The sequence below is a fragment of the Athene noctua genome, chromosome 1 (assembly GCF_965140245.1).
Source record: "Athene noctua chromosome 1, bAthNoc1.hap1.1, whole genome shotgun sequence".
Taxonomy (NCBI): domain Eukaryota; kingdom Metazoa; phylum Chordata; class Aves; order Strigiformes; family Strigidae; genus Athene; species Athene noctua.
The window spans coordinates 22,338,657-22,353,578 of record NC_134037.1 but is presented as its reverse complement, the minus strand read 5'-3'; the positions used below and the strand labels follow the sequence as shown (position 1 = coordinate 22,353,578).

At 36.1% G+C, this 14,922-nt stretch overlaps 1 protein-coding gene across 1 annotated transcript in view; it reads left to right on the top strand.

Annotated features, from left to right (window-relative positions):
- Window positions 1-12,957, top strand: part of SNTG2 (syntrophin gamma 2) — a 306,792-nt gene extending 293,835 nt beyond the window's left edge. The window contains exons 16-17 of the mRNA XM_074922311.1: window positions 1,897-2,007; window positions 12,826-12,957. Coding sequence (XP_074778412.1) covers window positions 1,897-2,007; window positions 12,826-12,957 — 243 coding nt within the window. The remainder of the gene's footprint in view (window positions 1-1,896; window positions 2,008-12,825) is intronic.
- Window positions 12,958-14,922: the final 1,965 nt, after the last annotated feature.

Below are 14,922 nucleotides of genomic sequence, written 5' to 3'. Positions count from 1 at the left end.
GCACTACCATCACAACTGATGGGCTCAGCGTTGGCCAGCGGCAGGTCTGTCTTGGGATTTGCTGGCACTGGCTCTATTGGACATGGGGGAAGCATCTAGCAGCTTCTCACAGAAGCCACCGCTGTAGCCCCACCACTACCAAAACCTTGCCATGGAAACCCAACAGAAGAAGTTTAAGTGTCTTTTACATAACTCTTTTCTAGAACAGTTTCGGGGGATTCTTAAACTTATTTGAAAGAATTATTTCATTTTCTACATGTTCTCTTCTAGGGTCATCATGGGTTTAACTTATTCAGCTTTTACTATTTTGGCCCATCACAGAGATGCTCTTGTGGCCTGCAGCTGCTTTATATCTGATTGTAGAGATTCTTATCTTGTTGGTTTGGTTGGTTCATGTTCCCTATCCTATGCCTCCAGCCTCTCATCCAACATAAAGGGGGTCCCAAAGTGTGCATTTTCTTCCACCTTCCAGAACCATCTACTTCTTTTCCATTCAGTGTCAACTGTTGAGAGAGATAATGACTCCAGCAATGCCTATTATTGCTAAATTGGTCCTAAGTTCTTGTTTCATCTCCACCTTAGTACTTATATAGAGAATATTCATCTATCCTCTTTAGATCCAAACTCATTTAAGCTTTGAATACTTCTCAGGTGGTCTAATTAGGTCCTCTGAAGCCAGTTAAAATCTGTTCATGAATGGGAAGTTTAAGCTGTTGCTTTATGCTACAATTCTGTAGCATAGTTGGCTTTTTGTTCACCTGTTATATTTGTCTAAGAAGTCAGTGATATTTACGTCTGCAGGGAACCAGGACATGGAATCAGGCTTTTTGTGCCTTCCGTAAACACATTTCTATTTATAGGGCATTCCCTTTCAAACTGTTAGTGTTCTGAAGACCACTGCTAGCACTGGTCTTACATGAAACGAAATATTTTGCGATGAGGTATGTTGGAAAATAGAACATAGCAACCTTTTTTTCTGTGTATGCTTTTGAAATAGCCTTCAAAGTATTTAAATTGTGTTTCCTCAGCAGTTTCCAGGATCTGAATCACATTGCAACATCTGGATAGAATTTTCGTTATGATTATAAGCATTAAGGAAACATCAGCAGGAAGTCTGCATGCAAGTTGTTACCTTGTGTTTTTTTAAACTCACACGTTTTCAGGCAATCTATAGAAAACATTCAGATAAATACAGAAAATTACATAGGTGTCAGAAATAATTTTGTAATATTTGTTTTTGAAAAGTATCTTATAACTATTAAAACAACCCTGTCAGTCTAGGATTTGCCAACAGTAGTAAGATGCCATGCATAAACCCATAGGAGACCAAGAAGCCTAGAATTCTGTTTTACAAACTATGTAATGTAGAACACATTTTTGTGTTTTGCAGACTACATACATAATAATATTTTTGCATTTCAATATCTTATTTTATCTAAGGATTTCAAACCATGTTACACCCATCAGTAAATTCAGCTTTTTAATGTCTGCGTAAGACATTATTATCTACATTATTTATGCAGGTGAGCCAGCTGAAATATGAAATATCAATATATGGAATGCAGTTGTGTTCATAGTGAAACTCTGACAAATACCATTATGGATCTTTCTAGAATTAAGCTTTTGCCATGGATTTTTATATTATGTAGGCAACTGAAACATTTACATTTCAGAGAATTTCTAAATAATTAATTAGTGAATATTAATATTGCATCTTTTGCTTTCACATATGATACAGAGCTGTTGTTAATTTTATTTGCTCTGCAACTACCCTGTTATCATGTGCAATGTTTACTGCCCTAGTGCTTTATCTTAATACATAAACACTGATCATCAATCTATAGTTCTAAGTAAGAGCATGTAACAGAGTCCTTAATCAAATTTCTTTCTCTTTAGAACGTGTTGTGGAGATTTAAGTTCTCTCAGCTGAAAGGCTCTTCAGATGATGGGAAAACAAGAGTAAAGCTGCTTTTTCAGAATCTAGACACCAAACAAATTGAGACAAAGGTAATCCTCTTTCTCAGTTCACTAAGAAATGAAATGGATTACTATCAAGGCATCGAAAATTCCATTTACTACTGCACATGCATATGGTGAACACATCACAGTTTATCTTTTTTTCCTAGTCTCTAGAAACTCCACAATAAATGGAAGTAACATAGTATTTATAGATTTATTACACTATTTGTACAAGCCTGTTACTGAGTTGTGCTATGATGGTGTTTTACTGTTTCAGAAATATTATTTCTGTGAGGTTGTTTAGTCAACCTATAATAGGTATAATATCTAAAAACTGCTTTTAAAAAGGATAAAGGAAAAATAAAACTATTTTAATGCTAAATACATTTTTAAGATGCTACATAGTAGATTTAAAATTTTAAGCAAATATGTGCTTAAGGTTTACCAATAAAATAAAATATTGTGTAAAAAATTATTATCTTAAAATAGAGAATTTTGTTGCAAGGGTGCAAGCAATTCCTGAAACCTATTGGTTCTACCATGAATTTGGAGCACTCAGTGCTTTGCAGGATCTGGAATTAAGCTGTGGAGACATCCAGTCACTACTGTAGATAAGATATTACTGATGTCTCTTTTTTTTTTTCATCTAGCAATCATCAAATAAAATTGTGAAACTTAGAATTCAGATTCCCAACGGAACTTCAGCAGTTTCTAATTCAGGAATATAGTTTGAATCATCATCTGGAGGTTTGGCTGTAGTGCCTTAATCTGTGCTGATTCTTCCCTGTGATCCCAAGCGTGATGATGAATAAATAAATAAATAGATAATTTTTCAGTCATGTAGTTTTAAAAAGAATGAGGAGAACTTTCATGTGATATGACAGAGAAGATGAAGGTAAAAGTGAGGTTCAACTGGGACTTGGACAAAAGCCAATAAAAACAATAGAAAAATATCTGAAGATCTATGAAATTCTAAAATACTCTTACCTGGAGTTGTGCAGGTTAAAGTCACTTATAAAGTGATACTTTTCTATTGTGACCATACAAAAAGGTTATATATTACCTATCCTTCTAATGTTTAAAATAAGTTGTAAGAAGAAAATTTCTAACCTTCCTTGTTTATCATGAAGTTACAACAAATGCACTTTATCTTTGTACATCTATATTAGTACATTATTCAGTATGTCATCAGCAAACTTACCCTGAGTTTTCTGTGGCTCTACTGTAAAAGATAATATAATATCTGTTACAATACTGTAATAACTTGACTATAGTAGGAGGTCATTTCCACTTAATTTCTCACAGTACTCCTTGGAAACAGAAAAGGACTATATCATCATTTTACATGTGATCATCTGTTGCAGAGAGCTCCTGTAAGTTGTTCCAGGTCAGACAGGGAGATGGTACTGCTGGAAAAAACATAATCTGAATCTCTGAATCTGTGTATTAAATCATTAGATAATCCATATGTGTGATTGGCCAAGAGCTCCAATTCTATTGCTTGCAGTGGAATTCCACTGCTTTAATACTGGATCATTCCTCTTTCTGTTGTGGTAAAAAATCTAATTTTTAAAAATTTAATTTTATTTTTGTGTTCACTTCAGTTATTCTTGATTGGTTTTACTCTTCAAATAGAAAAATTGTAAATTTTAAACATTTTTATGAAAATTTGATTATCTGTAAAATAATTATAAAAGTGAGTCCTAATGATAATTTTACAGCAAATTTTATCCTATTAGAGACATACTTGTTAAAACATGAAAAATTATTCTTGTGCATAGCTGTAATGAAAACACCTTGTAATTGGGAAAGTTTTCATGAATATTTGTGAGGTACCTTGAAATTATCATATGGAAGTCAATATGTGATCAGTTCATACAGAATTCTAAGGATGTATATACCTAAATGTACATATGTGTTGTAATGCTGGAAGAGCCTAGGAAAAGCTCATTAAAGACCAGAGGAAAGGCTGATACTAAGTAGCTGAGGATTCATCAAGTGTTCAGTGATTCTGCCTTTTACCACTGCCTCTACAAAGTGCAGTATATCCACTAGGATTTCACATTAAATGGGACTGGGTTACTCCTGTGCAACCTCTCCAAATAAGTGGTATATATATATTCAGGTATATGCCCACCATCTATATGGTTTTATTTCTTAGACTTCAGAATTAGACACTAGTCAGGAAAAAAACAATACTAATACCCATAGTGTAGTACAGTTTCTGCCTCATCTTATTGTACTGAAAGAGATTTCATAGACCCTGCTGGTACTCTACAGTGAAATGCAGCCAGTAATGAGAAACAGAAAATATATCAAATAATTGAAGTTTCATTTTTCCTGAGTAAATGATCCACTACATTTGAAATAAAGCTTGATACACATTACTTATGTTCACTTGTCAATAAATTGTAGTGTTAAGCTTGCAAAAGAATTTTCTGAATTATGTTTAATTTTATATGCTTATAAATTCTTGGGGAAAAAAATCACATTTAGGAATTCTATTTTTGCATCTTGGTGACAATCTAGAGATTGTTTTTTCTCCTTCTATAAATTCTAAGCCAAGCTCTTCCTGTGCTCTTCAGTTTTAGGTGAAGAACTATACATTTTTTCATTTAAAAAGGTTTTCTGTTTGAAGGAGCTAATAAGGCCTAGATTCCTGTCAGTTGTTTCTCCTTCAGGTCCTTCATATTCCCTACAACTTCTCCTCATAGTTTCCTACTTCAGTATTTTCCTGAACTTACCCTGCCTTTAATACTTCCAGTAATAACTCCACTTCAACACCTTTAAATCCCCCAAAAGTCATTGCAATGCATTCATATTACTGCCAAATCACAGCACATAACATGTAAATGGATCTATGTGAAGGAGTAGCTCTGTGACTATATTGAAAGGGGAGGATGAGTGCTTGATTATTAAGTATTCCTTGACTGTGACATTAATCTGGAGTTTGTATGGGATGTGGTCAACTCTTCCTTGGATCAGTAGTTTGGAGTTCTTTGAGCTGGAGATGCCTTTTCATCTCCCTTTGGTGGGGGGCTCTTAAACCTGTGTGCTTTTCAGCCAGATGGAGTGTGTTGACTACACATCAACCTCTTACACGTAGGAAGTTCATATACAAAAAGATGCTTGCTTTTGTCTTAAGAGTTACAACTGAAAAAAAAAAAAAAAAAGGAAAACAAGAAGGGAAAATAATCTCTGAATATTTTAGTAGCAGGTGAGAGCTGAAGGCATGAAGGCAAGTAATAATTCATAGTTTACTGTGGAAACTGAGCAAATAGTGAATGAGATGGATAGGTTACATGCTTTTTTGTTTGCTCCAGTTATCAGAAAAAAAAAATTACATCCCACATTACAAATAAGGTCATGAGGTTATAAACACAAACCAGAATATGGAAGTAAAGTTGTTGAAATGTTTTTAGATGTTATTTTTTTGCAGTATTTCAGAGCTAGTGGAAGTTATGTTTGAAAAGTCCAGGTAGACGGGTAAGATTACAGAGAGAGAAAACATAGCAGGGTTTGTTTTAAAAAAAAGGGGACCAAGTGGAGATGACTTACAGACCAGTCAGCCTAACTTCGATAGTAGAAAAATAAGATTATGAAATAAACACCAATTGTTAAATAAATAATTTGCAATTATACAGAGAATAATAGTGATAGGAAACAATTAAGATGGATTTTTTAAGACTGCAGCAAAATTGCCTCATTTCCATTTTATGACAGGCTAACTGCTATGAAGGGAAACAATACATGTGATCTGTCATGACTTTATGAAGGCTTAAACATAGTCCCACATTAAAAAACTTTAGAGTGATTGAAAAAGAAATTCTAAAGGTAGATTCCATCATTTGCCTGATCTGGGTTCACACCTCTTTAATTTCCTGCCTGTAGAAGTCTGAAGCTGGAGAATACTCAGTGAAAATTAAATCTTTATAAAATATAAATTTTCCAACTAAATTTTCCAATAAACAAATGTGAGCGAATTTCACAGGAATAGTGAAAAGCGACCCCCTAATGCAAAACTCATCTTCCTGGAAAATGTTAGAATCTCAGGATTAACCATTTTGGGTAAAATTTTGTTTTGAAAAGTTATCTGTTGCAGAAAACTGATACGATAAATATCAGCCAAAAAAAATTTATATTTGGCAAAGTTGTAAATAGCTTACGTACCTGAATACAGGATCCAGTACTGAGAAATTACAAGTAATCTTAATAATAGAAGATATTCTTAACCTACATGACATGTACCCTGATTCAAGGTTGCTTTAAAAAAAATAAATAAATAAGATTAATACTTCCAGGATTGTACTGATGTTTTATCTCCCTTAGCTAAACTGCAGCTATGTGGAAGAGAATACTTTCTTTTTCCAGGAGTATTTTAACTGACCATTTCCCTTTTTTTTTCCTCATTTTTTTGTTTCTTTTATACTCTGTGGAAAAGGGCAGGTGGAATTATATTTTAAAAATTCATTGAGCCTAAGAACAGAAAGAGAGTTTATTTGTCTTTCTTCACTAGATTTTCTCTTCTACTAACTTGGTCTCAAATATTTCGTTGAAGAAAGAAAGAAGAGAAATCATAGTGTCACTAGACTATGGTGAGCCATATTGAAGCTTGAATTAAACATCGCTGGTCTCATACAAACCTTGTCTGTTACACATGTAACTCAGAAGCCTTTTTATCGGCGTGCATTCAGTACACTTTCTTCACTGATTTCAAGCCTCAACTCTTCTATAACTTCACAGTGGTACAGTGGTATAATGTGATCTGATTTTGCAATTAGACTCTGCAGCACTTTTACAGCAAATCCTATTCTCTTTAAAGCATGAGAACTTCAGGACAGTGAACAAGGACAGGTCAGCAACCACGTTTCTTTCTTTAGATTTATTGTATTCATCTGAGAGGATATTTATTTCACATTAGTACCATTGAGAGATATGATAAATTAAGGAGAGTGCAAGCAAAGTTCTGTCTTTACAGCAACATTAATTTCTAGCATCAATAAACCATAATCTAGCACTCAAGGCTTTCTGTATTTTTATTAAGAATGTTGCTGAAGTCTGGCAGTTTACTGTTGGACATCTGAAGAGCTTGAAAAACATTTTCAAGATGATGGTAGCTAAGAGTTAAGATTTTGCCTTTGTGACAGTATTGGACTGCTGTTGGAAGTTTATTTTAATATTTGCTGGAGTGAGTGAATTTAGTTGGCTGCTCCTAGACAAGGATCTCCAGAACAACTTTTCAGATGGGTTTCTTGTGCATTAGCAAAATTTGCATCTGCCAATGAAACATTTAAAAGTGTTCCAGATTTAGCAGTAGACTAGAGCATTTGGAATCGTTCAAGCTGAAAGTGAAAAGCCATCTGACTCTTCCAGATCCCTGCAGAATACTCTTAAAAGACTTAAGTACAGTTGATAGATAGAGTTGCAATTCATCTGGCACGGAATGTTGGCATTATGGATCTGATTCTTACGTTTGCAGGGTAAGAGCACCATTTTAGCTTATCCTTCTGCTCTTTGTGCAAATGACAGTCACAAAGAGGACGCCAAATAAAAAGTTCTAGGCAAAGACGCTTCCATACCATAGCTGATAATTTATCTTTGTATGTTTATAACAGTCTTAACAACATGTGCAGTACTAATACATTTGTTCTTAGCCACGATACGGAAACCAAGCCTTGGTATACTTGCTGAGATATAGAACTGAGTTTAGAATTTCCTTTCCTGTTCTGACTTCCCTGTGGACTGGAGCTAAAAACTAGACATCTTTATCTGTTTTTTTTACAAAAGATATGATTATCACTTCAATCTGCTTGAAATAATATGCTGAAGAATACAGTAGTAATAGTTGTGCTCTTGTCAACAGCTGACAAACACTGAGGCTTACCAATGTCCTTAAGGAAGTCATGAAAGCACAGGGCACAATAACACCATCTGTCAGTGTCTCCATTATCTGCCTTTTAAGTGATACAGGCTCATGTCTCGTTCAAACAGTGATTCAACAGCTCTCGGAAGTAATCAATAAAATTAAGTGTGTGCATGGTAATGATGCAATGGGCCTGTCAAGGTCTTTATGATTTGTAATAAATCCAACTCACATAGGTGGGTGGATGAAACAGGAACATATATTTTTCTTACTTAGCTGTGCACATACAACGATCGAGGTCAGTGCAGTGTGCACATTTTTTATATTCTCAGTACCAGCAGACGTTTTTGCAGTCTTGTCCTCCCACTGCTTTAATCCAGTCTTTTATGTTCTTCTCTTGCTGTCCTCCTTCTAGTGCCTTTGTTGTACTTAATCCACTTATTAGGATACATATAGTAAACTGAAATAGCTTTGGGTTTTGAAATATTAGACATGCACAGTTTCCTCTAAATACACCAAAAATAAACTAACAATCTTAATTAAAGGAAAAAGCAGCAATCACAGAAAAGGCAAGCAAGCATAAAGGTGGTGTTACATGATACAGAGCAAATAAAATGATCAGTTATTCCATCATCTGCCTGGCTGGGTATGGGAAGAAATGTTACTTAAAAAATAAATAAAAATTATGAGAGCAATGAATTTGTTTGCAAGAAATGTCAGTGGTGTTATTTTTATAGGAAAAATTCACATTACATTCTAAACATGAGGAGGCCAAATTTCCACTGCTAAAACCACATTCAGGATAGTCTCTTGCTAAGACACATGTTGTCTCCATGTTCTCTCACTATTCAACATCTATATTTCCCCAAGACAGAAGGCCATCCCTATCTTTTACCAAATCTGTACTTCCAAACTAACCTCAAGTCCTCTTCCCCTCTCTCTGTTGTGATCTGCATGCAACCTATATTCACCACCAGAGCATCAGTTCTCTGAGCAACCTCTATCCTGAGCCTGCCCAGATCTGTACCTCAACTTCTGCTTTGGATATACATGACTATTCCTCAACAACTGCACCTGACTAGCCAGCTTCAGGATTGTGAAGTCAGTCAGTGCAGACATCAAACATCCTTCAAACACAAAGCACAGACTTATCCCCATTTGTGGTCTCCTGAGTCAAATACTACTGTGATAAGCTGCATTTCTAGGAGCTTCTGATGCATGAGGCCTCAGATGGACCCCACCTCTCTGACACCACCATAGCTGACCACATCTAACAGAGCCCTGCAGGAGGATGCCTCCAGAGCTCTGCTCGTCTTTTATGATCCCAGATGATCGCTCACCCCCACGGATAACCTTACATAACCTAACAGAAAATAAGGAAGACATGAGAGAACATGAGAGAAGCAAACCAGATGGAAACTGCATGAGGAGTGCTTACATGCCACCTGTTCACTACCCAGTTCTATAACAACTTTCAAAACTACCACCACTGGTGAAAATATTCCCCCTGACTGAGGGACCTGCAGTATTAACTGGAGAAAATACAGAGTTGTCTTCACATAAAATAGGTTTAGCAATACTGCTTCTCTTTCAACTATATCTATATTATCTTTTATAGAAATAAGAGCATATTATTAGTATTCAAAAGGCTATTCACAACAAATTAGACAACTACTCTCAGATACACAGGAGGGACTGCTGCAGTTTGAGCCATATGCTATACACTAATAGAAACAAAAAGGACTCTGCTGCCGGGGCACTGCGAAGGGCCGACTCCCAGTGATGAAACATTCCTGTCTTTGCTCTTTTCTTATCCCAAAACTCTTCACATAATGTTATTAGAGCAGTCTGAAATCCTGCCTACAATCTGTGTTAGGTTACCTCTGATTGCTTATCTTGATAAACATACATTAGAAGTTCATAAAGCCAGAGTAGAGATATGAAAATCTTTGTGAAGGGCTCTCTTCTGTCAGTTTGTTTGGCTGCATTCAGTCAGTGTGTTGAATATCAGAACCTGAGGTGAAATTGTTGGATGATTTCAGTTGATTTTGGAGCAAATCTAAGATTAATGTGAATGGTGTTATATTTTAGAATTAATTGGTTTTAAAGATGCTAATTTAGGAGATGTAAACCTTTTACTTGAGCTGAGAACTGATATACTGAGGCCTGTATTATTTCATATTGTGTTTCATTAATAATCATGAGTGTGTACTTCATTTTAGTTTTATAAAACAAAGACAATGACAGTTAAATAATGTCACTATTTTTTAACTGAAAGTGTTTATATTAATTTTATATTAATATTTACTATAGACATCTATGTCAATAAAATGTATTTTAAGAAACTTATTCCCATACTTGCTCCCTAACTATCAATGAAAATAGAAAAAGCAGAGGTTTTATGCCCCCCCAAAAGACAATAAAGATTACATGGGCTTAAATTCCTCAAAGGATTTTTACCAACATTCATGCTTCATTTTTCTTGCACAAGGTCTAATTTTGAGTATGAGCCCAAATGATTGCTTCAGCAACCAAATGCCAGTTATTAATAGCTACCTTAGTGCTTAGTTTGATACAAGTTCTCGAGAGATTTTTATTCTTTCAGGATAATTATTAATTAATTTGTTGACTAGCAAAAGCAGAAGTTTGAGAGAGTTTTGCCTCTTCTCTCTAGAAGAGAGAATATGTTGCCTTATTTTCTTCTTATTTAACTAGGTATGAATGATAGTAAATAGCACATTCTGTTTATCAGTTATATTGGTCTATGCTCCTAATTAGCAGAGTTTTGTGTTTGCCGTTCCTTTATAATCTTGGAAGTGTCAGTTTGTAATTTGTATTACATGTCAAATTATAATAATCTGTTTTAAATTGCTAATTACTTCAACTGTTAGCATCCAAAATGGCTATGCATTGTTTCTGAATTCAGATGTTTTTTCTTGGAAAGTTGGAGGAAAACCAGTCAGTAATTTCAGAAGAGAAGTTTCAAGGGAGGGGATAGTAATTTCATTTATGTTAGCACATTCTCAAAATTTGTTTAATTGAGAAATTCTTGTGTGTCCATGTTTCTGGTTGTTTGTCTGGTGATGACTCACCCAAGGCAAATTATTATACGCAAACTCTCTGCACACATGTTCTTTGCAGGACACAGGGGCTGAAAGCATTGTTCTCTTAATTAAGCTTCTGTGTGCACTGAGCAAGCACTATAAGGAAGACAGCTTGCTGCCAAAACTTGCTCTGTTCCAAGGCTACCATGTCTGAGAAGGTCTTTTCCTGTATTTTTTGTGGATGTTCCATAGAGGATAAAGACATTTGTAAGGCCTGTTATGCCACAGGAAGACCATATCTTGGGAGCTAGCTGAATATCATTCTATTACTCTTATTGTCCAGTAATATTTTTTGTTGTTACCTTATGCTGGAGAAAGTAGATGATAACAGAAAATTACATTTTTCTGAGAACAGTAAATTTGCTTAGTGAGAAATAAAATCCCTGAGACAATAAAATATAATATGCCTGTGCTTGTGAAGAATCTGTTCACAATTTTAAAAAAAAAATCAGTAGAATCTCATTATCATGAAGTAGAGCCCTCCAATGTTATCAGGGTGTGACAGACAGTTTCTTTCTGCCACTCCTTGTTTCTCCTTTCCTTTGCTGCTCCTTGCTTCTTACCTGTTTCCTCTGCTCCAGTGTGGCTCCTCCATCAGTTGCGGTCCCTTCAAGGGTGGTACCTGCTCTGCCATAGAGCACCTCTTACTGCACTGGCCTTGTTACCTGTTTTGAGAATTTACTGCCCTTTCTTAAATGTGTTTTCCCAGAGGAGCCACTATTTTGGCTGGGGGGTTCAGCCATGCCCAGTGGTAGGTCGCTTGGAGCCGTCTGGAACCGGCTGTGTCCAGCATGGGGCAGCCCCGTCCTCTCCTCACAGAGGCCTCCCCTGCAGCTCCCCCCGCTACCAAAAATTTCCCAGTTATGCCCAATATAGTGTCATAAAATCATGTCCCACAAATAGTAGCAAACAATTTAAGACATTCATTAGTAGTAGAACCACTCCTGCCTAGTAAATGCATGGCCTTTGATAGTAAAATGTTGCGATGATGAGCTTTTCTGGTACAGTAACCTTGAATTCCAAATACTCTGTCTGAGTTCTCTCTGTCTCTCTGTTCTCACTTTTGTTGAGAAGATAGCAGAAAATACTGTGATAGGGAAAGCAGAATTTCACTGATTTGCTTTTTGTTTATAAAGACAAGCATATGGAGTGTGCCTCGATAAACTACTATATAGCCAACACCTTGTTGAAAACATATGTCTTCCCCCAAACCAAAAATTATCCCAAGTGTCCCCACAATATATTTACCAGCTGCAGACTTTACAAATAGTGGTATCATTAAATTAAACATGTTTCTGTATTATTTCTGTTGTCATTGTATTAGTGTATCACTCCATTTCTGTCTGGGGAGACTGGGAAAAACTAATTTAACGTGCACAGAAGATGAAATTTATTATAAAATGTCAAGGTGATCCGAGAACTGGTTAGGAGTAACTCTCTTTCTTTGTGAATTTGGGCATATGAATTTCATACCTAGCCTACCAGCTTGCTTATCTGGCTGTCCTTCAGAGGCTGACAAAATATGTCTTATCTTCCCCAGCTGTGACTTGACACCACATCATCCCCAAACATCCTTAACTTACCAAAAACTTTAAAATGTGATGTGGTATTTGAATGTTCTTGCAAGTTGAACACTTTAATTGCCAAAGCTGAGTAAAATGTAAGCAATAAAGTAGCCCAGAGTGAAAACAAAATTGATATGTGGCACTGCCAGTGAATGAGGTATGGATATACATCTTAATACTTTTAACCTTAGAGTTCCCTATAAAGACTCAAATTTTCATTTAAAGTCCATTGCTGTTTTCTGACTAGTCTGTTCTGTATTTATGTAAAATGTTTATAAAACTGAATATGAATTCACATTTTCTCTTTATTTTTTTCTCTTACTTCCTCTTTCAGGAACTTGAATTTCAGGATCTGACAGCAGTTTTACACTGTATTCACTCCTTTATAGCAGCAAAAGTGGCATCTGTGGATCCAGTATTCATAGACAGTCAGAGTGTTGCAAGAAAATATATGTACAGTAACTGATATCAGATTATATGTTGTGACTATATTATATTATTTTCTTAAAGAAAGTAATTACTTCTTGCACAATATTGCAACTTTGTGATTTTATAAGTCTATAGTTGTGTTATCTGTAACGTTAAGAGTTTTCGCAATCCGTTAAATATTTTGAATCTATAAGTTAACAAATATTAAGTCAAACTGCATCAGTTTGTCATCACAGCATTAATCTAAAATTCTAAGTGAATATTCATTCAGTAATGGTGTCATTTTGATTTCTGCTCTCATGGTCATACATACTCCCCTTTATTAGACAGAAATGTGAAATATTATTTCATAGAATCATAGAATGGTTTGGATTGGAAGGGACCTTAAAGACCATCTAGTTCCAACCCCCCTGCCATGGGCAGGGACACCTTCCACTAGACCAGGTTGCTCAAAGCCCCGTCCAACCTGGCCTTGGACACTGCCAGGGATGGGTATCTACAGCCTCTCTGGGCAACCTGTGCCAGTGCCTCACCACTCTCACAGTGAAGTATTTCTTCCTTATATCTAATCTAAATCTAGCCTCTGTCAGTTTAAAGCCATCACCCCTTGCCCTATCACTACATGCCCTTGTATAAAGTCCCTCTCCGGCTTTCCTGTAGCCCCCTGCAAGTACTGCAGGGCTGATATAAGGTCTCCCGGGAGCTTTTCCTCCTTCAGTCTGAACAACCCCAACTCTCTCAGCCTGTCCTCATAGGGGAGGTGCTTCAGCCTCCTGATCATCTTCATCACCCTCCTCTGGACTCATTCCAACAGATCCATGTCATTCTTATGTTGGGGGCCCCAGAGCTGGACACAGCGCTCCAGGTGGAGTCTCATGAGAGCAGAGCAGAGCAGGAGAATCACCTCCCTCAACCTGCTGGTCACGCTTCTTTTGATTCAGCCCAGGATGTGGTTGGCTTTCTGGGCTGCAAGTGCACATTGATGGGTCATGTTGAGGTTCCTGTCAATCAGTACCCCCAAAAGTTTGTGTTCAAAATTTGGCCTCTAAATCTGTTTTGAAAAGTGCTGAGCACAGAGACAATTTCTACAGCCTTCACTGCAGAAAACTAATTACTGAAGACAACTGCCATAGGAATTGAACTTCTGTATCTTGCTTCTGTATGTTTAAAAAATTATAGTTCCATGTTCCAGTAGTTTCAAGGCCTGAGAGTTTAGCTCTGGCAAACCACTAAGTACTATTTCAGGTCGAGGAAAAGACTTAAGCACACACTTGAGTCTAAGCATTTTAAATAGCCCCAGTGTATGCACAAGGTATTGTTAAGTATGCATTTAAATATCGTGGTAGATCGACTGAAGAGCTTTAGACTCTGTTAAGCAGCCTAACTATAGGCACTGAGTTTTAGAAAACTTGCCACAGGGTTTTCTTATCTATTACTAAAGCTTCCATGAATCATTCATTTTTTCATTCATAGATTGCCTTGACGCTATCCTTTGATGTGATGCTCTGTACAGTTGAGAGCAGCTTCTTTAATAACTGTTTTGTTTGGAGGAGGATGCTCCCAGTATAGGGTGAACATAACAAAACTTAAAGATTTTTCTGAGCCATCTAATTTTTTTTTTTTTTTCTACAGCTCTAACCCTGACTTATATACAAGCAAAGTGGGTTTTGTCCTTGCTAAGAAATAATATGGTTCTACCTTTGACATATTCTTAACCTTCCCTCTGAAATCTTATGTGTACAGATAATACTTCCTGCTATGGAAAAATTAATAAAAAGAAGACATTTTAGTCTTAGGGCATATTCCCTGTAAGTAATACCAAATATTTCAGATTTATGTGCTAGAAGTCTCAGTTGTTCTTAAATGCAGTTTTGAGGTAGCATCAGGTAATTTTTTTTTTTTTTCAAATGCCAGAATATCCAAAATATATACAATGAATATGGAGCAAATTCATCAAAGTGCTCGCTAAATTTTAGGAGTCTAGTAAAGTGTCCTGCTAAAG